Raw genomic sequence first — 26756 nt, 5'->3', positions numbered from 1 at the left:
TTGTGGTTTTTTTTTTTCTTTTTTAATAAAGAGCAAGGAAGGAATATTACAAAGATTTTTTTTTAATTTTATTTTTCACCTAATATTTTCAGGTAAGTTCTGTCGCTGTACTTGTGTTATCTCAGAGAGTGGAATAAAGTTGCTCCATGCTAAATTCTTGCTTACAAAGATGTTTGCTATATGTGCAATATAGTCTCAACATTCCCTTTGCTGTCACTGAAGATGACTGTGCTAAAACATGAGTTTAATGATAGACATACAAAAACAGAGGAAAGAACAGTTATTTAAACCATTTTACATTTTCATTGATATATTTCTACATTGTGGAAGAACAGACTTAAGATTTCTCTTAATATTGCTTACATCCTTAGTGCTTTTGGACACAGTTATTACAGAGAAAAATTGAAAAAATGCATTTAATTTTCTCAATTTTTTATAAACCCTGGGTTGATTTTACAAAACAACCAAGGAATTTCCCCTCTTTTTCAATGCAGCATATTCCAACCGATGGGAACTCGCATAGAGTTTATTGACATACAGTGCCACCTAGCTAGAAGATGTTACATATTATGTATTACAGATTTGAACAAGGCATCATCCCCCAAATGGGCCAAACAGAAAATATCTACCAAACACACTGGAAAGGAATGGTGTTTTATCTCAGATTAAATAAATAATGATATATGTTAAATAAATTCAGAGAACTAAATCAAGTTTTTCAAATTCTTAGTATTTAAATAGGACCATAAGATTAGAGGCCTTTACTGGTTAGTTCAAAGCTTTTCTGTGTATATGAACTTACTACTGCAGAGACAAGAGCAAATAAGACATGGCTTACAGAATTTTTTATCCTTTAATTGAGTAAGGAAAGGACAGGCAAATTTCTTCTTAAGGCTTTTTTTCAAATAAACCAGAATCATTTGGAAGATGCAAGAGTGTACCATTGGTACAAGCATAGGCACATACACCAACAAAGAGGAGCAAGAGATTCTCTTTTAGCCCAAGAATCAGTAAAAATGCACCATGACAAACAAATGCCTGAAAGATATTACTTTAACAGCTTATTTTAAAATTTTAGCATTTTACCAGAGGCTGCAAACTCAAGAGTCCAATCTTTCTATAAAATTTAGAAGAATGAGATTTCTCAAAGAAACAAAACAAAAGAAAGCTTTTCTTGTGGCATTTAGTGAGTCTAATCACGTGTCTCAGTACATTCAGCAAACAGGTTACAAGTCAATGTCTGCCAGTACAAGCCAATGTCTTTTGAGAAGGCACCACAGCAAAAACATTATCTTTGCTTCTACAAAGAAGTTCTGTCCTAAAAGCATTTTTTTCCCTGGGGAATGCAGACAGTAGGCCTAGTGAAGGGACTGTCCAGCACCCATGGAACAGCAGCTGGAAATTGCTGTGCATAACTAACATTGCTTAAGGGCCCGATAGGCTGAATAAATAAGCAAACCTTCCTCAGGCACAAAGTGCTCTCTGGTACAGTAATGATGCAAACAACATCCAGCCTTTTATACAAACAGCTCATGGAGCCCAAAAAGGCTGATCTACAGAATTTCACAGAGTTTGAATACATTCTGCCTAAAATCCAAGGTGAAGGTATCAAATAAGATATGGTACCTTATTTCAGTTTTCAGTAGCAAACACTGCAGTTCAAACAAAAACCAGAACAAACCAGCACATTCCTCTAGAGGGGTATTTTAAACATTCTTCTGTGAAATTTTATTCAAGAGCTAAGGCAGCCAATTCAACAGCAAGTGCTTCAATAAAGATTTCCTCACCAGCTGTAACTATAATTTAAAGTCTATTCCAGAAATCAATTTATATTTACTGTATGAGAAATCAGACTTACTAGAGACCAAAAGCACTTTAGATTTAAAGCCACTTTTCAATTGAAATACTTTAGGGAAGCTGCAAACTGACACAAGGCTGTGTTTCCATGCAAATCCTTGCCAACAACACTGCTGCAATACAGCAGATCATCCATGTCACTTCCAAGAACCCATGGTCATGATGCATCAGAATGCAGGAGCAGAAATGGGGCCCAAGCACAGTGCCACACACAATCCTAACAACTCCCAGACAGAAAAACCTCACTGTGTTCCTTCTTCAGTACTCTCACTTGGAAGAAAACAATCTTCTCTATCAAGACTTTACTATCAGTTATCTGACTTCCTTCATGGTTACTAAAAACTGAGGAGGTTACTAAAACTAAAAGGGTTTTTTGTTCATAGCAACATGTGGCATGATGAAATTCATCTTCTGAAGCAGCACATTAATTCAACCCAAAACTCTTTAGTACTTCAGACTTAGTATAAGGAAGCAAACTTCTCCCTCGTATGAACAACAGATTTTCTATACATCAAAACTGATTTTCTATTTTTATTAATATTTACAAAATAATGTAAATTCCTAACATTGGTCTGCTTGCAAATAGCACTAGTACAAAACCCCTCAGTTTCAGTATTGATGTATTATAAAAGTTTTATTTTGGCATTACTGAAAAGCACACCTTATCCAGTATTTTTTTCACCCTATGAGATATACACATCATATTAAAAAATACAAGTATTATCTTTTCTTTGTGTTACATGATACAAGGTATCACAAAAACATTCATCTTTTTCAAATCCACGGTAGAAGTTTTGTAGATGAGCATTCTACTGGAACTACAAAGTTAAGTGCTCTCAGCAGTGATTAAAAAATATTTTAAAATATAGGGAAATGTTTAAAACAATTTATGCAGATTATTAGCATTTGGAGATTGAAAACACAATAATGATCCAAATTAATGCAGTTCTTTGTTCTTCCTCGGAGGTGTTCAGGTCTTAACCTGAACAGTAGAGAACAGAACAATTATCTACAGAACTAGCTGATAATTGTAATGCAAACATTTAAAGATTGTTGCCATGATTCTGGGAAAATTATCACTTTTCAGTGTCTATAAAATATAAATTTTTCTAACACACGATTTGCTGCTTTTCAGGCAAGATTCACCCACCAGTAAATAACACTCTCCCTTAACAAACAAAATGAAAGCAGATCTTGGTACATTGCTAACGACATTATGCACTAATTAGTTTGGGGTTGGGGTTTTTATACGTTTGCTTGTTTAATCCTGTATACATGATATTATACAGCAATCCTCATAGAAAAGAGGACAAAAATGCAGTTTCTGTCATGGACAAAAACTTTATAAAAACATAATACAATTAAAATACAAAATAAATATAGTACATGTCAGATTAGTTACTAGTAGCATTTGAGGTTTCTGGAGACTGAAGAAATTCATAGGGATCATGAACCATGTCTTGCTGTTCTCCAACACTCAGATGAGAGGGGCTTCCTGTTGAATGTGGGAAAATAATCAAAACTTTAAAAATACAGGAAAAAATTAAGAGAGATTTATACATATAAAAAGGATGGTTATTTCACATGTTCCTTTTAGACTTTTAAAGTAAGACAAACATCTAAATTATATTTAAACAGGAGCTTATGAAAAAGAAATCACACGATTCTTAGTAATTTAGATAAGTTTGCAATAATAATCATTATGCTATCACTCTGAGTTGAGTAATTATACAAAATGCAACTATCATCCATCCAATACCTTCCACCTTCTCAGAAATGGCACTAAATTGTTAAGCAGTACGTTATGTTATCATCCCATCTTATCACTGAATTTTACAGTTGACAATGAAATGCTGTTGTAGAATCCCACTTGTTACTTGCTGCACACAACTGTGCTGAAGTAATCATAATATGCTCCTTAGTGTAAGTAATGGCATCAAATGCAAGCACTTATAGGAATTTGCCACTGAATTATCAATTTACTTCACAATTACTTCTATCACATCTAATCAAGAAATAGGAAATTACAATTAGTAGTCTTAGCTCTGGAGGTCAAAAGTATATCTTGTTATTTATCTCTGCCAGGCATATTTAAAAATTAACACGTGATCAGTCAGCACAGTTTTATCAGAGTAGTTTTCCCACAAAGACTTATATGAACTCCAATGTAAGTTTAAACCAATTCCAAACAGAGCACAAATACTGGAACTTCTGTGACACAGCTAACTTTACCAAGATGATGTTGGTCTCTTTCGGAGGTATTGGAGAGGGAACTCAAATTGGATGACGGCCGGGATCCCACTCTGTCAGCCTGAGCTTCATGAAGGTCCTGTAGCAGTTTAGTTGTTTCATCCAGATGTAGATGGTTATCATCATGATCAAGCTCCTTTTTCACTTTTCCTAAGAGCCACCAACCAAAACCCATAATTAGCACAAGTACATTAACCCATGAACTACCAAGTTACTATAAAAAAGTTCTAAACTGAATTACCACAAGCATTGTCTATACACAAATTGCCCCAATCTTGCATTTTCCCCTCTCACTTCAAAAAAGCAACAGCTGCAGACCTGTGTAGTACTGGAGGATGAAGTAAAGTGCCACAAGGAAATGGCTGAAATTGAACTGACTCCCAGTATATAAACAACTGTAAGAGCTTAATTTGTGTCCCTTAGCTGTGAAATGCCAGATATGGACAGACTGGCCTGGGTTGGAAGGGACCTTAAAGGCCATCTCATTCCAACCCCCCTGCCATGGGCAGAGATACCTTTCACCACACCAGATTGCTCAAAGCCCCAACCAACCTGACCTTGAGCATTCCCAGGAATGGGGAACGCACAACTTCCCTTGGCAACCTGTGCCAGTGCCTTACCACCCTCACAGTAAATAACACATCTAGTTTGTGGCAAAAGATAGTCAGCAAGCAGATAATTTAAATATCTAACTCAAAATACAGTTAAACCAGAACATAACATCTATGGAGGCAAAGATATCCCCATCACAGAAGGTTCTAAGAACAGTTATCTTTTCCAGCTATATTGATTTTGTAGTAAGTAAAATTAAATTGTGAAATTGGAAAGAGCTGGACGTATGTGCCAATATATGCTACTCTTTCATAACAAGACCTAAAAAAATTTCCTCAACTTTAAACAGGAAGATAAACTCCTTCCCTACTATTTATTAAATGTTAATTTTGCAAGAATTATGATAGGAAGTAATTTCATAAACTCTCTCTGGAAGTCAACTAATCTAGCAGTATGATTATTTACAGAAAGGCCAAAGAATAAAATATAAGCAGCTTTCAGTGGTGCATGAAATTTATAGTAAGACTAATATGTCTAAACATTATCTATAAAATAGATATTTATTCATTTTTTTACTGAACTGCAATAAAATTAGAGTGAGACGGCATAATCAGAGCTTACAATTGCTTTTCAAACTGCACCTATGTGAGAAATTTGTAGAAATATTTTTTCCTTTTAAGCCTTCAATTAGTTTTGTTGTGTTTTATAATAGATAGCTTGGCCTCTTTCAGATTCAGAACTAAAAGTACCTTACAACATAAGCAAATTGTTTGCTTGGATGATATTTTTGAAGATATTAGACCAGCTCAGCTCCCTGCAGAACTGGTAACAGTACTTGTTGTGGCACTTATAGGATAACTATCAAAGGCATGTATTTGAAACAGTATCCAAATTCTTTCCCGCAACTGAAGATAAGGTCTATCCAGCACCAGAAGTTTCTTCTGATTTTTGTTTTGGGATATTCCAAGTAGCAATATGATCCGGTTTCACATACTTACCTAATTCCCAAGTTATTTTAAGAGACATCATATGAAGCAACATAATTTCTGAGTGAAAGCTTCACATTGATTCTTAAAATTCATATTACTATGAACACAAGAAATACAAGCATAGCTATCAAAATAGTGAGGTACAAATACTTTGTTTTCTTCAGTTGTACAGGAAAAGTTAGCTTGTATAACACATGGATGTCTCAAAAGAAAAACAGAGCAAGGTTTCATTTATCAGCCCTAGACTTTTACCTCTGTCAAATGTATACTTATTAATACTTTTCAATCACCTTGTTTAGTCATAGCAAATCCTGCTGTCATGTTCTCTAAATGGTACAAACTAATGTCTTGTAAATTTAGTTACTTACCTAACGAACTTAACATAGAAATATCAAGAGATACATCTGAATATGGCTTCATGGAGAGAAAGTCCAAGTCAGAAGTGTTACTGTCTCCAGCAGATTCTCCTACCTATTATAACACAAGTAACAGAAAGATTACCAGGAGTGACAAGCTGTCATGTTAACTTCACAATGTGTAAGGCACAAATCCATTCTCTCAGAAGTATTATCTCAACACCTGAGACGAGCATCCATAACCATCTTGGCTAACCTACAATTCAGACAGCTCAAAAAGATTCCAGGACAGACCAGTCACATGAAGGGCCAGGAATGTGCACACAGTAGTCCAAGTCTTTTATCTCATGATCCAGGACTGCTAAAATGCAATTACACACTCGACTCATCCATGTCTCATGGTAGAACCCTAGCAGCTGGAAGTATTACCAGTGTCCCTCATCTTCTCCATATGTGAACATTGGATTTACTGAAATTTTTTGTACAGTGGGCCTCTTTCTTCACAGTATCAGCTGGAATTGGCCTCCCTAGTCTTTTTCCTATATATTTGGATAATGAAATATAGCCTATACTCTGCAACTCCCTTTCTTTCCACACCCATTGCAATATTGCTAATGTAATGGCACAAAGGAAGAAATCAGTATCACTAAGCTTCAAAACCTGTTCTAAGGGAAATCTCTGACGATGCCTGATCCAGCAGGAGAAATGAGACACTCAGGTAAACATACAACCAGATATTATCTTTCAGAAATATGAAAATGAAACCTAGCACTTACATGAAATAACCAGTCATCTTCTAAAGAAATCCACACCTTTCCACAAAACATAAGGAATATTTATAAAACTATGATTTTTTTTTTTTAGTAATATAATTAATTTTTATGTGAATAGCCATGGAATGCAGTGCATATCTTGTGTTGTCACAAATAATTTTCAAGATAAAACCAGTACCACTTGAAGACAGATTTGATTAGTAGCTGTAAAAGCATAAGATACACATTATTTACCCATACTTTCTAACAGACATTTTCAATGGATATGGTAAAACTGATTAATATTAACGGAGCTTTTCCAATTTTACAGCAGGCTGAATCTCAAATATAGATCAGCAGATCAAGTATCTTTTTCAGTTTCCTATGTGATTTTTCTGCCTCTGAGATTTAGTTATGCATGCCGAAATAGACTGAAGAACAATAAAGCCACAAACAAAAGCAGACTGAATATCAGAGAATTATTTTTCAGTACTGCAACCTTATTCTAGGTAATGTAATTTTAATATTCTACCTCAGATTGTGCACTGAAATGAAATAATGTCTCAGTATTACTTTTTTGTTTCTGTTTTTTTCCCCTGTTGTTTCCCTCCCCTACCCCACAACCATTTTACCATAATCTGTTTGGAAGAATCCAGACAGGTATTACGCAACTTGTGTTCTTCTTTTATAAGAACTGGCAGAACCTAAAGAACAAAGAAATAATTTAGATTTTAGCATTTTATAGCTTATATTTACTAAGAATATTCCCTGAGAACATTTGTGTAATTTACTGGTTTTCCACAAAGAGGTCCTGGTCCATCACAGAAAACTGCCACATTCTGTGATGTTTGAGTAGAACCTTAACAAAAAACTAAAGACCAGTTCTTCTCTAGGGCAATCATATACAGTCATACCAACAATTTGTAACTAACCAGGACAGCCTCTCCAGGAATAACTGAAAGCTTCTCCTTTCTCACTCCACTTATCAATCTTTTCTGTATTACCATACAGAACAGAGCCACATTAAATAAAATAAAGAACTGGAATGTTGCAGAGAACATGACTTTCTCTACTTTAAATGCCAAAACACTTTTCCTAGTTAAAAACCCCAAACAAATAGAGTATTAGCATAACTTACTTTAACTTCATCCAGTGGTTTCACTGGGATGTTTCGCCTCTGGAAGGAAAGAATACCAATAACTGCTTACATTCAACACATGAGAAAGATATCTTTCTTGCACCACTTCAAGTATATTCAAACTACACACAAAAGGAGGCTAGAGACAGCTAACTTTTTCACATATCTGTAATGCAATTTGAATGTAACAGTTGCTGTTCTTAAATAATTTAATATTATGCATTTTAACTAATCTTTGAGTCCCTTATACTATTTCTTCTGCTCATAAACTTTACATTCAAATGCAGTATCTTCATCATTACTTCAGTAACTTCTGATCACAAATCATTCAATGTTGTACTTTCAGAGATACTAATTCTTACTCAGATGCAGCAGTATAAAATGCTCAAGCATAGAACACCATGTATAAGATCACTGAAACACATGTAATTGTGTAAAATCAGTGTATATCCATAAATTTCACAACTAAACAGCATTTTCAAGTGTAAATAGCCATTGACCATTTGAAAGGTCCTCAGAATTTCTCACCTGGAATGACATTCTTAGAAAAACATGGTAAAAGGCAAAGGCACATTTTATTTTAATGATAAATTGACTATGTTGCACACACAGATTTCTATATGTAGAAGAGTATTCAAAATATTAGGTTTTAACTTTTTTAACTAATCATTTACATTTTTTCCTGTTATATGTACCATCTTTTCCTGTAGGAAAAAAACACCCAGAAAATTCTAAAGGATCGGCAGTGTTTTTCGTTCTATTGTCTCCTTATTTCCAAACAACACCCACTCTATTCCACTTCTAAGTCTGCAAAGACGTAGCATAATCTCATTTCCACCATGTCAGAAAGCCTAAGTATTTTTCATGTTCCCACCCTGCCTCCCTTTCCTTATTCTTCAATCTTTCAGAGTGTCAGCATTTTAAATAGCAGACAATTATTTCAAACTAAAGACTGTCTTTAAAATGAAGACAACATGAAATGTATCTTCAGAAATTTTGCATTTTTTTTAGCTTATTTTATTTTGAGAATGCAAACATTCTCACTTGAACCATACACATTTCTGAGAAAACTCTGTTCTCCAATCTTAGTATGCATCTCTTCAGGAAAGTGCTTTTGGAAATAAGTTAAAAGCTTTCCCTGTAGACACACTACATGAATGTAAAAGTTAGCACTGGGGGGTAACAGACACCTGGTGCAGTGGTAATCGCTCTGTTTTTTAACTTTATTTCCATGTTCCAAATAACTAATCCTTCCATGAGAAATATATTTTGCTTTTCAATTAAGAAAAAACCCAAAACTTTAGCAAAAGGATTGCAATGTAACTCAGAAGTCCATATGACACTGAGTGACAAAGCTGCCCAAACTCCATCCAGTTGGCTGGTCCCTCCTATGCTGCATCTCCTGTCTCCTCCCTTCTGCAGTCACATAGTGAACCACATTGGAGAACTGACCTAGCCAGAGAAAAGGATTCCTCCTTCATTGGATAATTCAGTCTCTATTTTGGTTTATGGTTGCTTGAACAGCTAAGCTTGCACTACCTAAACTGGCAGTGGAAAACAAAACATCTCACACAGCATTAAAAAGCCAATAGGTTCATTCTTATTCTGATGAATTTGTGAAACTTCAGTGCACCCAGGACATACCTGCTTTAGCTGATAAATAGTTTTGGAATGGTCACCACTAGTGATCTGGTCCAGAAGATCATCAACTACTTTCTTGCTGTAACTTCCAGCATCCTTTACAAATTCTTGTAAGCTAGCAAGAATAGAAATAAGCATTAGACTTAAGCATGGAAATTAAATAATGTCTCAATACTACTACAAGATAAGCATTACAGAAAACATTTACTTCCGTAAAAACTATTTCAATTTAAAATACTTTCCCAAATACACTGAGTTACACCTACATTTTCTTCTTCCTTTAACTCTTATCCTTCTTCAGGAAAGCAATTAAGGTCGCCAAGACATAGAGCTTTTTCTTTTACTTTAATAGTAAAGTAGATCTGCAACTTGTTTTTCACAAGTACCAGCAAATTTTGACTTGAACTATCACTGATGGTAGGGTAGTGGGTTAAAAAAAAAAAAAAAAACACAAAAGATAACAAGCTTGAGATTATTTCTTTTTCTCCAAGATCGATAATTTAATGATAAATGACATTTTTCTTTTCAAGTAGCATTAACTCTTTTGAAACCCACTGAAAAGCATTATTGTTTTAAAGCCACTGATATATATTACTTGCCTTTTAAAATTATTTACTGCTGGGTTTAAACCAAAACACTAAATCTGTTGTAACCTATAATATACTGTTGTTGAAGACCCTAATAACAAGATCTATAACAACCTTGCAATGAAATAGAATAGCTTAAAAGGTCAAATGGGAAAACCCCCCAAAACTTTCCCCATCTCCAAAAATCCAAAAGCGAACAAACAACCCAAAAAAAACCCAAAAAACAAATCAAGAAGGATGAAAGCTAGCTTCAAATTTTGTAGTGATTTATTTTAAAAATAAGTTTTAGAAAAAAAATCTGGATTTGGAAGCTTTTAGTTGAGATCTAGTTTAAATTGCTTTGCAAAAAATTGCTATGAGAAGTTAGCCTTTCCTAATAAGGAAGGCCTTACCTTAAGGCACACTGGATCCCAGTTTCATCACCATATGCTGAGTATAGGAGCTCCATTTCATCTGGTTTCAAATCATGAAATATAGAGTTGTTTTGCAAGGAAGGTGCTGTATTGGCACTGGTAAGAAAGGTTACTACACAGGTAGAAGACACAACAAATGATTAGCACAAGAGTTCAAGATCACTTAGGGTTAAAAAAAAAAAAGACTGTGCTTTCTGCAACAGATACAAAAGTGCCATGTATTTTTTCCCCCATCTGAAAGCAACAGCAGCATCTCAAGCACACTTCCAGACTCTAAAATCAGCATAACTATTTTAACCACATAAACAAACATACTACTGAAAAATCGAGTACTATGTTATCCACCCCACTCCGAGAAAAAAAAGGTTCATGGCTACATTCCCTTGTGTTGTCCTACATTTTGTATGCATTTACTTTACTGCTGGCTGCCAGTCAGATTCTAGACAGCAGATTAGAAACTATTAAAAACTGTCAATAATACCAGGAAAAAAATTCATAGTCTGCAAAATCTTTGTCATATATTGCAAAAATGCAAATGACTGGAAGTTGTTTTTCAACCGTAAGTGCAATTACTATGGAAAAACTATTTCCCCCAGAGAAATGGACTACCATTATTGGAAAATTTATAATGTGGCTATAACACTAAGGTAAAATATTAATACATAAAATGCTAATTTAATCACGTTAAATTACGTAAAATATTCAATTTAATATAAGCTGCATTCTGCTGTTAATGGAATTATTATTAATTATAAAAATAACCATGCAAACTTTCGTAGTATAAGCAGGCATAAACTGAAATTATTTTATATTTATATTATTTATTAATTGCTTGAACACTTCATAAAAACAAAGTTAAAGCATGGCCTTTGGTATTTACCTTTATTTCTTCGTTCATCTTTGAAGCCCAAAGTAGTGAAGCCAGGTAATAATTTGCTTGACAGTGAACTCAGATCCACTGGGTGAGTTTCTTCCTCTAATAATTTGATTTGAAAGAAGGCTTAGAAAAGCATTTCATGTTTACAATTTATGACAAATAATTAGAATTCAGTATTTTAGAGCTGTAATTAACATAACGACTAATTATTTTTTAAACTATACATTAAGGGTAGGTATTGTAATTCAGGTTCACCATTTGAATTTCAACCACAAGCCATAAATATGCTTCCATGTCATATTAACAAGATCTATGGCTTACTTAAGTTATTTCACTTTTAAAGTATACAGCAGCATCTGTAATTATTTAAATAGCTGATTCACAAACCTTCAAGATCCAGATATTACTAAAGTGATAAAAGCAGTCTCTTATGTCGACTAAGTTGTTGTTTGTTTATAGAAGTCCATTACCATCACTCGTTAAATTTTCAGTGGCATAATTTCAGAGGTATTAAATAACCTTTTTTTTTTAGAAATAGGTAATATGCATGATTGCAGCCAAAATGCTTAATTTCATTCCAGAAAAATTTACTACCAGATGAAAAAGAATTTAGCAGTCTTGCATCTCTCAATGCGATTGGTCAAAAGCATTCATATATTTATCAGCGAAATAAGAGGAAAGCTGTGAAAAAATTCTGATCTCAAAAGGTGCAGAGAAGGAAGCACTAAACCAACATGACACTCGGTACCAAAAAGCTATGGCATTTTATTCATTACAAGTTTTCAATACTTCTGCATCTGGGGCTTGAATTTAAAGCAAAGGGAAAGCATAAAACAATATAAATAACATAACAGTAACAACATAAAAAAAGAGAAACTATCAAGGAACTGAAGAAAAAAAAATTGAGCAAAACATCAAAAACTTAAAACTGAAATTTAGCTAATGAATTAAATTAGGTAATAAAGAGGTAAAAGATTATTCTAAATTTGCATCTGCATTGCACATTTACATAGTATTGCAGCATCTTCATTCACCTTTTCTCATTATTAACACTACAGTGTACTTGCAGTAAAAGCTTGTCTTCCAACTTTATAAAGTTGTAGCAATGTGTAAGTGCTTACAAGGAAATATTTTACCTTCTCACTGTTGGCATCAGTAAAACAAAGTATCTGAAGAGTAAAAACATGGAAGGCAAACAGAAACACCTTTGGGGTACTTGGGGAAATGGTTTGGGAAATAATTAATGAAAAGAATACAATTTTTGAAAAATTAAAAACAATTTTAAAACTCATCTATACTACACAGGATCTATATCTACAGTTAAGGCTTCAAAATCTGTTAGAACATTCAAGACTAGAAATGTTATCTTGAAAAAGTATGGCTTTTACCTTCTGCATCTGGATCAGATGAATTTACTACACTAAATAATAAAGTTCCATCTCCATTTTTTTTCAGATAACCAATCTGTGAACAGAACCAGAAAGATACAGGAGGAATCATTCAAAACTGTTCACATTCAAATAAGGAGCTGCCCGTTTACAGAGAAAACTATAAAAAGCATTTTTAGTTGTATTGAGATACTGCACTTTGGTATTTCCTTTTTCATACAGAGAACCTTGGGTCACAACTAGTTAACACCACATAGCATGTGTTTCAGAACAGAAGACTTAAAAGTTCACACATCATATATACAATGCCTTATTCCTCTTTGTAAGTCAGATCTAAAGTTTTCACCCAAGACAAACCCAATTCCATTGTCATTAGCACGGAGCCAGCCTTTGTGACTGCAAAGTCAGAACACATTTTTTGGAAGCAGACCTGTAACGCCTATCCACAAACAAAGTCACTACTTATTTTCAAATATAGATTAAACTGCTTGTTTTCATGTCTCGCCCACAACTTTCTCTAATTAGAAGTACTTTTATTAACACTAACAAATTCTTCCAGCTGTGACAGACCTACTGAAGCAGACAAGCACAATGCTCAAGACGGATGCGAAAGACAACAGAGCACACCAAGTTCTGGAAAGTTAGAGCCAGATCTGATGCAACAAGCAAAGCTAATGTCAGAAACCAACTACACGTGAATTGAGGAAAAAAACCCACTCTAACCTCTCAATATAAAGGGAAAATTAAAACTGTTGTCTCCTACAAAAATATTAGTAAATATTCCCAAGGAAATGAACAACAAATCTCTACTATTTTGTTTTATATCCCCCTCCATCTGAAAAAGTTTAAAACTCTCTCCATATAGAAGGCCAAAGCTAATACTGGCATACAATAAAAACGGAGGCGAGAGGCGCTGGAAAGAGAATGAACAAGAACAATATCTTTAACTGATGGCAAAAGTGAGCACTGGCTGAATTCCAAGAACATGCCAGGGTTACCAAGATTCAGTGGGACATGCAGTGGGGCTGTCAAGCTCACTTAACAGCCTTAGCAACTAAGAGCTGCACACCTTGAGAAACTTCCTTGAACAGTGCAAAACTGACTGCATCAATCAACAATATTGCTTTGAAGAGATTTAAAAAGCAACTCTTACTTTGGAGGTTTCAAATAGCCTTCAATTCTAGTAAGTCTTCTCATTATCCAAAGAAACAGAAATGCATTGAAAGTAAGCCTTCACCCAACTACTCTTTGCAATTTTATTTCATAATCCAGTTGAGCCTAAATTGACTGCATAATCAGGGCCACTGCCCAAGAAATGGACATTTAAGTTTGAAGACACAACACCACTTTTGCTTCAAAGTAAAGTTTCTTCTGCAATAGTTTTAAAGAGGTGGAAAGTGCAGGATGCAGACACATCCTGATTCATTTCTGACTGCAGTGACCACTAGAGTGATAGATGAGAAATGGGAGCAAAGGTGGGAATAAGTCTCCATAAAATTCAAGGGAAATAGACTAAATGTATCTCAGTACAGACCTGTAGCGAATGCCTGGAGCATTCATTCCAATCCTAGCATAAGGAAATGAAGGAATGTGCCACTATCATTACAACTAAAAAAATTGATCCTCCAGAAAGAACTGCACCCACAGCACCACCAAGCTTGTCCTTGGAAGAGCACAAAACTCAAATACATGGAATAACATCAGCATCATATTCAGGACTGTAAAACTTGCTATCTAAACCTAGTCAATAAAAGATCTTTGTATTTGGTACTCACACTACTACTTCTAAATACAAAACTGTAAGAGTTTACAGACTCTCCTCATTAAAAACAGTAATTCAACACTAAAAATATGTTAATTCCTTGGGTGGAGCGAGGGGCAGGGAGAGAGGGGGAATCCTAATAGCCCTTCAACCTATGACATAGTTTGCATTTTCTGAGGTTGCAACAATAACAGAAGTGTGATGTTATTTTAATCACTTTCAATGCTAAGGGCTGCAATTCAAGATCGAACGTTTCACTGTTTCCTGCAAGTGAATTTCCAAAGATGCTCAACATACAATAGAACCCAAGATTCAATTAGGAGCCCATACAGTGGCTCTCAGTGGCAACTAAATAATAGACAACAGCAGTATCGGTATGCCACACAGAACACACATCCCAGATGTTCCAGTCCCAAGAAGTCTAAGACTAAAGCCTGTTTCCTAACATGAAACAAAGCATTCAATAGTCAGGCACAAACTGGAAGCGCCATGTGCAGTAGACCTTGCTATTGGGTAGGTATCGATTGATCCTATCCCGAGCTTCATCTGCTGCATGTTCCACTAGTGCAAGGACATGTTCTTCAGCAGTGCTGTCTGTCAGGCTGCACGCGTTCCCCTCAGGTTCAAAAATGCAGCTAAAAAAGAGAAGAAGAGGAGCTGTAGCAATTAAAACCTAAAACAAAACAGAGGGCTCAATTCTGGCTTTGCTTAATAGAACAATCAGTCCCACTCTTCTCCCACTGTCAGTCTACTTCAGCATTTAAGTGGAATTATAATCATATAATCATTATAATCATATTATGAAGTTTTGCAACAGAAGCTGCAAACTACCAAACTACTAACTTCAAAAATTTGTTTCTGTATCCTGATGAAAATGAAGTATAAAATGAAGTACAAAACAGAGATTAGGATCAAAACTGGCATTAATACAAGGTGAACGCTGTATGCATCCTTAGTCTCTCACATTCACATATATGCTATTTTCCAAAATTACAAACAGGAAGATGCAGAAAATAAATTAAGTAAAGAGGGATAGAAACTGTTGCTTATCAGAAAAAAAAACCCAACAGGCTGCATTTATGATGATTATGTCATATAGCTGCTTGCAGAAATAGGACACAACTCCCAGTCTAAAAGGGAGTCCTTTAATTCCTATGGTTTTAGTATTGGCAATTAACATTCCTAATCTGTATCAATCACACAACTGCTTGTACCTAAAATTATAGAATTGAACATTTATCTTTCAGTAGATCCCTTTGCATTAAAGCTCCAAACCAATAAAATCATAGCAAATAAGCATATCCAAGGATGGAACAGGACACAGCTATCACATAAAATCAAAAAAAGGCAGTATCATAAAGACAAATGTGAGGATATCATAGAATATGGAAGTCTTCATTATATTTTATATATAAAATAAATGTTGTGCATCAAAGTATTTCAGGGCATTATATGGACATTAGACACTAGGGCCAAACACCTTAGATACTGGGTAGAGCATCTCCTCACACCACATCCATTTCTCTCTCCTGGATTATCTTCTTCCATTTGCTTAGCTAAGAATTTCTCTCTGTATAGAGATTCAGATCCGATACACAAGTAAGTTTTGCTATTAAAGACAATAAAAAGATCACAGGATCATACTATTATGAGACAAACGTGTTATATACTATTTTGTTTCATTGAAAAGTTAAGAAATGGTGTACACAGCAGGAAACTCCTCAACAACTGGCACTTTCTATCACACACTACAGAGTATTTAAAGGACAAGAATTTTGAGAGAATGTTCAGAAAACTGCAACATCCTAAACAAAATTTTCAAAAACTACTTAAACATTAGGATGTTCAAGTGATCAAGTCACTTCTTGCTTTATATAGAGGTCTAAGCTGCTTTAACATTCTGTAAACACTGATTTCAACTCCTCTGTCACCATGAAATATGAAGGCAAAAATAACTGCTATTAGGTTTAAGACCCTCTAAGGGTCTTATTGTTCATTAAAAAATACAGTATCAATCCTACAGATGCAAAATTACACGTATTTAAAAGTTCAAGTCACTTCGAAAAAAACCAAATTTATTTCAGCTATTAAAGTTACATAAATATTGAGAAGAACAGAAAAGGTAAATTTATACTACAACTGATTGCTGATAAACTGGTACCAGGACAAAATTAAAGGTCATAATTTTTAACTGTCTGATATGTACGTTAAGGTAGACAATAAAGACAGAGCTGCGCTCTATGGTTTGGCAGTCTCAATTTCTTGCTCTGTGACAAAGAACAAAGTTATTCCTGTGGCAGAGTTTATGCAAGAATTAATGCTGGACACCACACCAACCAAATTACTGTGTCTTCTAAAAAAATAGAAACAATCAAAAAACCAAAGTACCTCCCCCTCAAGACTTGTTTACAAAGAGGTGCTTTGAGTTGGTTTCCATCCACAATCCATTAAACAAAGTACAAATTACACTTTCTCAATTCTCTATGATACAGCAACAGATTAGTTGTTGTATGCTATCATTAGAATAGCTTCCACCACAGATAATTACTGGTTAAAATTATTTTTGAAGATACATGTTGCAGTCTTCTATTTCCAAAAAAACCCTAAATTAGAATACTACTTCTTCCATCAGCACTAAGGATTACAAAAATGCTGAAAGTGTAAAAAATCAAAAGTGGCTGATGAGCACACTAAAGTTCACTTAAAAAAAATGGAAACTTTTTTTTATTTCACTTTTTTTATTTCACTTTTTTTTACTTTGAAGATTTAAAAAGAAACTGCAGAACATGTCTACATGATTGGGTTATTTACAACATGACCACTGATGCTCTGTTGCAATATTTTTTCCCATAAAATTCCAGCTGATATAATGTTTTACAATTTAAATTCAATCTATCTTTGGATGCCTATGCAAGAACACTGAATAATACAAGTTGCTTGTATATCGTGGTTTCTGCTAAAATCTCATAAAATTAATTGCCTAAATTCAGATTTTAAAAAAATATATTAACATTAGATTCTAGCTATAAAAATATGAATTTGTGACATGGGTCTACCTATTAGCTGTAGGATTACTATTGCACTAGCAATGTATTTTACCAAGGAGTTTAATAAGATTCCACTGGGAAGATGTTATCATCTGCTCCAGAAATAATCTCCTGTATTTTCATAAGCTGTAAGACAAGGTTAAAATTTTTTAAAAAAATCACTCGCTGATCTGCCCTCCTGGGAAGAACCTCTTACATTTTGATGGACTGCTTTAGGAAAGGAAAAAAAGGGACAAAATGCAAAAGGTATGTGTAGCTATATCCAAAATAAAATAACATTTTAAACCATCATGAGAAGACATCACTCATTATTTAATACAGATATAAATAAGAATGAAAATATCTCTATAGAGATTAATTTTAAGCGTTTGAATGAAAATGCAGTCATCTTTTGAATTGTTTGCTTCAAGTTAGGAATCACTGGGTTATTAAACAAGTTCCATAAATAAACAAATAAAATAAAATAAAATACAATTGCCCATTTATCCTATGGACCTCAAGGAAAAAATGCTGAGTTTTTTCCTCAGTTCTTTGCTGCTGTGTAATACTACAAAAGCTGCAACAAGCCAGTAAGCATGCCCATTAAAACCTTTACCTAATAACTTCTTTATTTTGCTTTTTGGATTTCTTGGTAGTCTCTGCTTGTACAGGAACAACTTCAGGAATTGGTTCTTCAACTGCTGTGTCTTCATCGCCCAAAAGAGCTGCCTGCTGAGAAAAATCCATGTCCTGCATAAACGACATGCTGCGCTTCAAAGCTAACAGCCGTTCCTAGAATCAGAAAGGACAGAGCGGCAGGGACTTAACCTTTCCCTCATAGCCAAGATGCTATGATAATGGGATGGGATGGGAATGGCCATGGCCTTATTTTGTTCTTAATGTCTCGTTTCCAATGGCGATGCAACATGATTTGGTCATGGCAGCATGGCATCAGAATTTCTGCAGCCCAGCTATCAAGAGAGAAACAAACAAACAAACAAACTGCATATGCAAAAACAACTATTTGACACAAAACTTACCATCACTGTAACACATGCACACACACACATGCGCGCTCACAGAGCAGCTCACAAAGAAACCTTCATTTGACAAGCCAACAATTGTACCTGAGTAAAAAGTATTTGTGATACTTCTGGAAACTTCCCAACACCCAACACCTTCAAAAAAGTACTGCTTTCTTGTTTACACAGAAATAAAACTTAAATGAGATCTTGTTTCCAAAGTTTCAGCCAGAAGCAGGATTTTATGGCAGAGTTTGATATTATGTGGATTTTAACTGCTTCCACTGAAAGAAGCTCTTACAGACTTCAGTGGTGCAGGCAAGGTTGAGAAACAAGCAAAAATTACTAGGTTATAACAAAAATGCTGTCAAGCCCTTAAATACAGCAGCACTAAAGGGCACTGCTGTAATTCATCACAGATGGATACAACAACATTCACTATTGTTACTTTGTTCCTTTTAAGTCTGGTAACATAAAAAACCCCAAAGTTTCTTTTTGTTTTTAATAGGTCTCTTACTTTGCTCATCATCTTAAAGCCTGTGTGCAGTATCTTCTTGGCTAGCTTGTAGTAAACAGTATCTGGTCTGTTGTACGTCATTGCATTATCACACATCAGTTTAAAATCTGCCTGTAAAATACAAAACAAAAGAACTGTAAACATTTCAGGTTCTTTGTTAAATGACTGCAAGATACCACTCCATCTTGACAGCTCTTTGAAGAACCCAGTAATATTCTAGCAGTAGGCTCATGAACACAAGCCAAAAGCAGAATTGCAAAGGTTTGAGCCTCTTCTACCTCTCCAAGATGCTCAGCTTCCTTTGGAACTGGCTTTTGGTTATAAAAATCATTCTTTCCTGAAGGCCAAAGTAGTATCTTCTCCTTAACTTAAGTGGATGAAAAGGGCTAAACGGACCAAACACTGTACTGAGCTACCAAGGTAACTTTCTACAGCATTACAAGCCCCTTGCCCTCAATTACCAAGACCATCACAAAGACAGAAACTGAGAAGGTGACCGACCAAACTAAAGTGCTGCAGAAACAGCCAGTGTTTTGCTTGCCCAGCTTTGAAGCAGACCCTTTTTTTTCTGAAGCAAAATGAGTGCTCTGCAGCAATTGCCCCTCTTTTAAATGCAGGACAGTGCTTTCAGACTATTCTCTTAGACAGATTATTTATTCTTTTGTGACTAGCCTCAACAAGTTATGTCAGACAGGTAACTTTTGAGCAGACTTTGTTTCAGAAGTTAAAAACCTACAAACTTCATTTCTGTATTAAGGTTATGGCTTATAGTTCTGTGCAATTAGGTACCCTCATGTATCTATAAAGGGAGTCCAATTCCTTTTTTGCTCTAACATGGGCAGACTCTAAAGAATCTTTTATCACTCCTCCACCTACTAGCAGAAGCTAAATCCTTGAGGAAAGAACTAGTAAAAAATACTGCAATTTTTTTTTTAGGTTTCTATCCCATTAGTTTCAATACTGCAACCTTGCCTGTAACTCAACAGTCACAGAGCTCCCACTCAAACTTCCTTTTTAAGCTGTTGAATAAGACAATCCAGCAAGACAGAATTTAGAAACCTTAAGGCATTGCTGATGGCAATGCTATCATGAATCCTTTCTCACTATTTCTTATAAATCTCTACAGCATATTTAACAAAACAGAGTAATAATCTTTGTCAAGGCATCTGTAAGAAATGTAAACCATTCTTTTCTCACCTTGCTGACCTTTCAAAAAAAGAGATCAACCCTGAGAAACAAGCCAATGCTCTCCTGCCGAGGCTACCATCGTATCAACATCAGTCTAGGAAAAAGCAATTCCAAAAGCTGCTAATAATTCATGACTTTCACAAATCAGTTAAGGAAAACTCTCCTTCAGGAGCTAGCAATACTATGAAAACATTTCTTACAGCACTGTCTGTAAAACCATGATGTATCTAAGCTGCAAATAAACTTGACAAGTAAGTTTCTGCCAGAAGACAATTCCAAATGAAGTTATGCGAAAACTAGGATAATTAAAGACAAAAAATATGTACTTATTATTTACTCATATACAAGACGCTTCAGTATATCCACAGGTTTCTTACAGACAAGTCCAAATGACATTTATATCAATCTAACAAGGTCTACATTAAAAAACGGACAAAAAAAAGAGCTCAGGGGCTTAATTCTTTGTGCTAGTCTTACTCCTGTTGAAGTTTAGCAGCATAAATTCCACAGGACTTAAGCTAGTAAGTAGTAGAATCTGACAGATAATTTGGAACAAACTGAATAGACAAAAGTGCTCAGTTCTGGAAAAAAATGAGCATTAATTAATGTAACAAAGACTTCCACACATGAAAAAAAAATTTTAGTTTCTTACTAGTTGTGAAATATCTAAATCTTTATTAATTCACCTTGAATTCAGTGACTGATTTGTATTCATTCGCTGCAATTTTTTCCTTCATCGTACCAAAATCCATAGGGTGTTTTATTATCATGGAATATCCAGGAGCAATGGCATCCGTGACTGGAAAAGCAAAAAACCCATGAGGATCTTTCCTAAAAATAAAAACAATAAATTTAGATTTACAGCAGCAAACAAAATGATTCCTGCTTTTGCATCACATTTATAACACAACAGTACTACTAAAAAAAACCTCAAAAAACATTCTCATAAAATAAATGCATGTTTGAAAATTTCCTGATAAAGGAGAGCACTCTGATTTCACATATGTAGACTTATTTCAAAAAGAAATTTTTGAAAATTTTCATTAAAATGTCTTTCAATTCAATGATCAAATGATCAATTCAAGCTAGTTCTTGTATTTCTTAATTCTTGTATGTTTTCTGTGTCTCTACACTCCAACTTTGTCTTTTGACTTCATTGAGGAAAAAAGCTCAATTCTTCTTGTTCACTATGTCCTCTAAAAATAAATACAATGTTCAACTTTTTAAAATTAGTTCCAAATTCAGCTTATTGCTACAAAATAAAAAAGGATTTTTTTTTAAACATGAGCTGCAGGTTTAAGAAAAAAATAAAATAAAAAGCCTCTCCCAATTTAGAAGATTATCAAGTAACCAGGTCTAAATTTGCTTTGTATCTGACAGTGGACACTGAATAAAACAAAATTTAAGTAAAAGAGTCCAATCTTCTAAAGTATTGTAGAGTTATAACTGGCTTTTAATCCCTAAACTAAGTCATTAATATTTAATAAATTTATAATAGCAATGTATAATCTGCCCAAAACACTTATTTTCCTGCCCAGTGCTAGAACTGCAAACTAGATAATAATTATCCTCAACTTATCTTTAAAAACAACCAGGTCTGACATGGTTGCAAAGGTTAACAAATCTCTTAGTCAGTCGCCAGGCACTACTCTCAAACAGAATACCAGGATATGAAGTTGCCAGGTAACACATATAGATACGCATCAGACACAGCCAACACAGCTGAAGATACAAAAACGTTTACTACCTTTGAAGCTGGCGAAGGAAGTGTTCCAGTAATTGCTGGATTGGTGTGCTCTCATTTTCAGCTGCATTTTGAGATGAAAACCCCGATAAGTGCAATGAAACCACATATGCGTATATTTTTTAATTTAAAAATATAAGTACCAGAGAGAAAATCTTACTATAAATACAGTTTGTACTGATCTGAAACTGATGTATGAACATGGATTTCAAAGCAGAAGCACATCAGATATCTAAGCACACAGTACCTATTTCTTCTTCCTTTATTTTCTGGGCTTTTTTTCTTATCACATTAAAGCCTAGTACCCATTAAGTCAGATGTAGTGCTAAGTTTAGCAGCTCTAAGAATATGTATCAATAAGATTAAAACAATTATGTTATATATTTTTGCAGAAAAAGTGAAACTTTGTTGCTCAAATACTGCAGTTGGGAAATCCATATTCTTACAACATGTTCGCTGTGCAATTTTCATGGTTTCTTCACCATAAACCCCATGCAATTCTCTAAACCTTTCAATCACAGAGTGACAAACAGATACAGATTTACTGGCAAGAGAGGTAACAATTACAATTTCACTTCCTGTACAGATCACACAAGAAACACTACATGTTAATTACCTGTTACTTCAGAGAGACTGGCTTTAAGTGATGTTTGAAACATTAATGAAGCATCAATAATTGAAAATCCAACTATCCATGATAGAGGAAAGACGTTTCCTTTCTTAAACAGAATGGGTCAGGTAATTTATATGCTTTCCAATACCATTTTACAACCAGATGAAAAGAGAATAATGGAAATAGTTTTTATCTTGTCAGTTTTTAAGGCTCCTGACTATTCAGAGACATAAAACTCTGACCTGAAAATTTCAGTTACCTTGACAGCTGATGGCCACTATTCCTCAATTTAATGTGTGGTCACAATTATAAAATTCCTTGGGATTACCTGACTAGTCAAAGGGCAGTATTCCAAAGACAAGACTCACAATATTCCTAAAGATACTACTTTTTTGCTACTAGGTCCCATTTTCAGACTTATGTATAACAGAGATATTGATGTAATTGAAAATTCTCTCAAATAAAGGTTTCCACTGAGTAATGCTGAGTTTTAATTATAAAGCAATGGCTACAGGTAGAAAAAACAAGGCAAAATATAAAAGGATTAAACATGCAGAAGATGCACATACAACTGACAAATATTTTGGTTTGGTGATAAGAACTTAAGAAGATTTGTAAATGAAAAACAGGGGTGGTATGTGGTGTCTACAGTCTTTAGAGATACACTGTCACAACTTCCTTTCCATGAGAATAGAGATACTAAAACTCCACATAGGTTAGAAAACAAAAAAATATGGTAACACCTAAGAAGTCTCCATGAGAGTTTTTTCCCTTGAACTACATGAAACTTAGTTTCAGACATTCTGATCACTACATTATAAATGCTAAGGAGAAGGAATTAGGGGACCACTATGTGCAATAATACTTTTATAATGAGGTTTATCCTGCCAAGGAACAGAGGCCAGAGACAGATGTCCTTGGCAACATCAGTCACCTGAAAACAAACCTACTAAAACATGGAAGCACCAAGAGGAATATTAACTTTTCAGACAGCAGAAAGTTCTGGATGTTGGAAAAAGTAAAGTCCCTATATTTCAGTAAATCTTCATTAAAATTTTACCTTTGACAAAAGCTTTGTTTTGTGTGCTTTTAAAAAGAACAAAAATAATTTAATCTTTCACACTGTTTACCTGGCTGAGTTCTGCATGCTCTGACAGGACGATCTGGAGGAGGTTCAACCTCCACCTTTTTCCCAGGATCAAAGTCATCAGTTTCTCCTTCCGTATCACACTGTTCCTTCTCCCTTTTCCTCTTTTTTTCTTCCTAGGACAGCAGAGAAGACATATTTTAAAGGGATGTATTTGAACTGTGCAATCCCACACATCAAAAGGTAAGAAACAATTATGGTTTTAATTTGGAATACTCATTCAATATCCAATCACAATACAGTTTAAACAATACTGCATACACTTTCACTATCACTTTTTCAATTTTTTTCTCCAATTAAAACTGTTCATCTTTTGCTGCTTTGTATTTGATACAGTATTGTTCTGTCATTCCCGCATGTTAATTGAAAAGATGAATTCTGAAGCTATTTATATGTAAAACTGCACAATAATAACCTAGACCATAGAGCAAAGAAAGCTAATTTACTATTGAGTACAGATCAATCTGTGGCTCCACTCTCAGTGATGTATTTTTGTTGTTTGTCACATTAAACAGAAATGAGTAAAGCATGCGACAACCCAGCCAACAAAAGAACCATAAGAAAACAGTGGTGGCAATTAATGATTTCTTTCCGAGTTTCAAAGCAAAGGCACACCTAAGTCATTCCTGAAATCCCACAATAACTATCCATATTTGCACAGAAAAGCACACTTTCATTAACCTTCCTTAGCCTACAGTTTATTACTTAACTATCCATTAGCTTATTTTGAATGTATTAATCATGAAGTTCTAGGGAAAAAATCCAAACACAACTCAGTAAAGGCAATTGATACTTCAAAATCATGTATGAAAGACAGCTGGTTTTGCTACATTTCAAGTCCCAGCCTGAAACACCTGTACTAATTGTGCACTGTCTGTGCTGTATTCAAGAGCTTCTGAACGATCCTATGAGATCTGTCACTTCCAGATGATTTTTTTGTTACGCTTGTATTATTTGGAATTGTTAGATGTTAGCAACAAATACGCACAAAGTAGCACCAAAAAAAACCCTGTCACACAAGAATAGTAAAACTACATGACAGGAAAGAATTAAAAAAAGCATAAAGGTCAGAGAACCATTACTACGCAAAAGAAGTTATCTTAAAATTGAATTGCATAAGTAACTGTGCCGTGAATGCCTCACTGCTGATTTTAATCAAACTCCCCAGTGTTCAACACAGACAACTAAGGTGACCACCCTACTTGCTACTAACAAATTGACAAAGCCCAGCACACAGGTTATTCCAAGAACTAAAGATGTAATGTACCACAGTACTCAACAGTTCAGAAGCTGTTTTGAATAAGCATATCAATTCAATGTCCAGTAACTTGGCCTATATCCAAAATGTTATAACAGCCTGGATTTGAAAAGCTGAAAATATTCTCCCTAAAATGGTAGCAAAACATGTTTGTGACCAGGCAAAAATACAAAAGAACCAACTGAAAAACAGAAGCATACACTCAAGGTAAATAAATAAGGAAAATAAAATGTAAAAGAAGGAAGCTTTGTTCATAGAATCATCACACAAGGTATCTCCTTTAAATGGCAAAAGTACACTCACACCCAAAGGTTTTCTACATTTCTGAAGTGCTATCTCCAAACAATAAGCTTGTTCTAAGTTAAACAAAGTTCTGCACCAGGTTTTAAACCTGATAAGCAAGCATGAAGGCTGGTGTATTTGAATTCTAAAAACCACAGCTTACCTTTCTCTTTCTTCTTTCCTCATCATCTAGATGCTTTTCTTTTTCCTTCTCTGACTTTTTCTTCTTTTTTTTCTTCTTTTCTTTATGTCGTTCTCGCTCATGATCTGATCGATCATCATAGTAACTAGAGTCATGCCCTGACCCAGAGAGTTCAGTGACTTCATTACCTCCAACTTTAAGAACCAGCTTTAAGGGTTTTTCCAAAGGCTTGTCCACGTAATCTAAATTAAAAAAAAATAATAATAAATGCACAGGGAGCTAACAGCACACAGCAATTACAGAATCAGTCTCAATTAGGTCAGAAAAAAGCACTGAGATTAAGTCCAATCTGTGACCAACCACTACATGTCAACTAGATCATGGCACTAAGTGTCACATTCAATCTTTTCCTAAGCACCTCTAGGGATAGTAACTCCAGCACCACCCGGGCAGCCCGTCCTAATACATAATCATCCTTTTTTTAAAGAAATTCTTTCCCAATGTCCAACCTGAAGTTCCCCTAGTGCACCTTGAGGCCATGTCCTCTCGTCCTGCCGTGGTTGCCCGGAGAAGGCTGACCCCCACCTGGCTGCACCCTCTTTTCAGGCAGCTGCAGTGACAAGGCCCCACCCTGAGCCTCCTTTTCTCCGGGCTAAACAAGCCTAGCTCCAAAGCTTCTTCTAGAACTATTGTTTATAAGATTTCGCTGCAAATCGAAAATATACACTATACGTTTGAAAAGAAAAACAATAGCTAAGACTAACAAATCCAAGCTAACAAACAGGCGTTCTGCACGTCTTACGTTGTGATGCTCCACAAACCTGCAAGACATAAGACGTCGCAAGGTGCCCAGAGCAAGCTGAAATTGAGCATCGTCCAAGCACCGCAGCGACCGGATCCCCGCAGGAGCAGCCGTGGGCAGCACGGGGACGCTCCGGCTCACACCGCACCGCCCGCCGCGGACTCCCCGCGGCGCCCCGCGGCCGGCAGCTCCGGCACTCGGAGCGGTCTCCGCGGGGCCCCCGCCCGCGCAGGGACCCGGCCGGGGGAAGGGGCGGGCGCGTCCCCGGTACAAAGAAGCCCCTCAGGCCCTTACCGCTGTAGGCGGCGGCGGAGGTCGAGCGCCATTCTGCCTTCTCGGCTTTGTGCTTCTTGTGCTTCTTGCCCATGGTGGAGCGCAGCCGGCCCCGCCGGAAGCGCTGTGGCGGGCCCCGCCTCCGCGGAGGAAGATCCGGGTGAGGGGCCGCCCCTGCCT

The 26756-nt window shown here is 35.5% G+C and overlaps 1 protein-coding gene across 12 annotated transcripts; it reads right to left on the bottom strand.

Moving 5' to 3' along the window:
- Positions 1 to 46: 46 nt before the first annotated feature.
- BRD9 (bromodomain containing 9) lies at positions 47 to 26704 on the bottom strand. Of its 12 annotated transcripts, none has more exons than XM_085571575.1 (18): positions 26598 to 26704; positions 25523 to 25743; positions 23803 to 23935; positions 22063 to 22123; positions 21002 to 21146; positions 19128 to 19238; positions 18205 to 18380; positions 16043 to 16132; positions 15065 to 15197; positions 12801 to 12876; positions 11416 to 11535; positions 10515 to 10647; positions 9539 to 9650; positions 7895 to 7933; positions 7389 to 7460; positions 6017 to 6119; positions 4090 to 4257; positions 47 to 3352 (listed from the first exon to the last, which is right to left on the bottom strand). In XM_085571575.1, exons 1-18 carry the CDS (start codon positions 26668 to 26670, stop codon positions 3252 to 3254), a joined length of 2067 nt encoding a protein of 688 aa, XP_085427701.1. In that variant the 5' UTR covers positions 26671 to 26704; the 3' UTR covers positions 47 to 3251. The 12 variants fall into 12 exon arrangements, with proteins under 12 accessions (XP_085427701.1, XP_085427702.1, XP_085427703.1 ...); XM_085571576.1 differs by having other exon boundaries at positions 11416 to 11511; XM_085571577.1 differs by having other exon boundaries at positions 18205 to 18320.
- Positions 26705 to 26756: the final 52 nt, after the last annotated feature.

This window comes from Lonchura striata, chromosome 2, assembly GCF_050655825.1.
Source record: "Lonchura striata isolate lonStrDom1 chromosome 2, ASM5065582v1, whole genome shotgun sequence".
Classification (NCBI taxonomy): Eukaryota; Metazoa; Chordata; class Aves; order Passeriformes; family Estrildidae; genus Lonchura; species Lonchura striata.
This window is presented reverse-complemented; position numbering and strand designations above follow the sequence as displayed.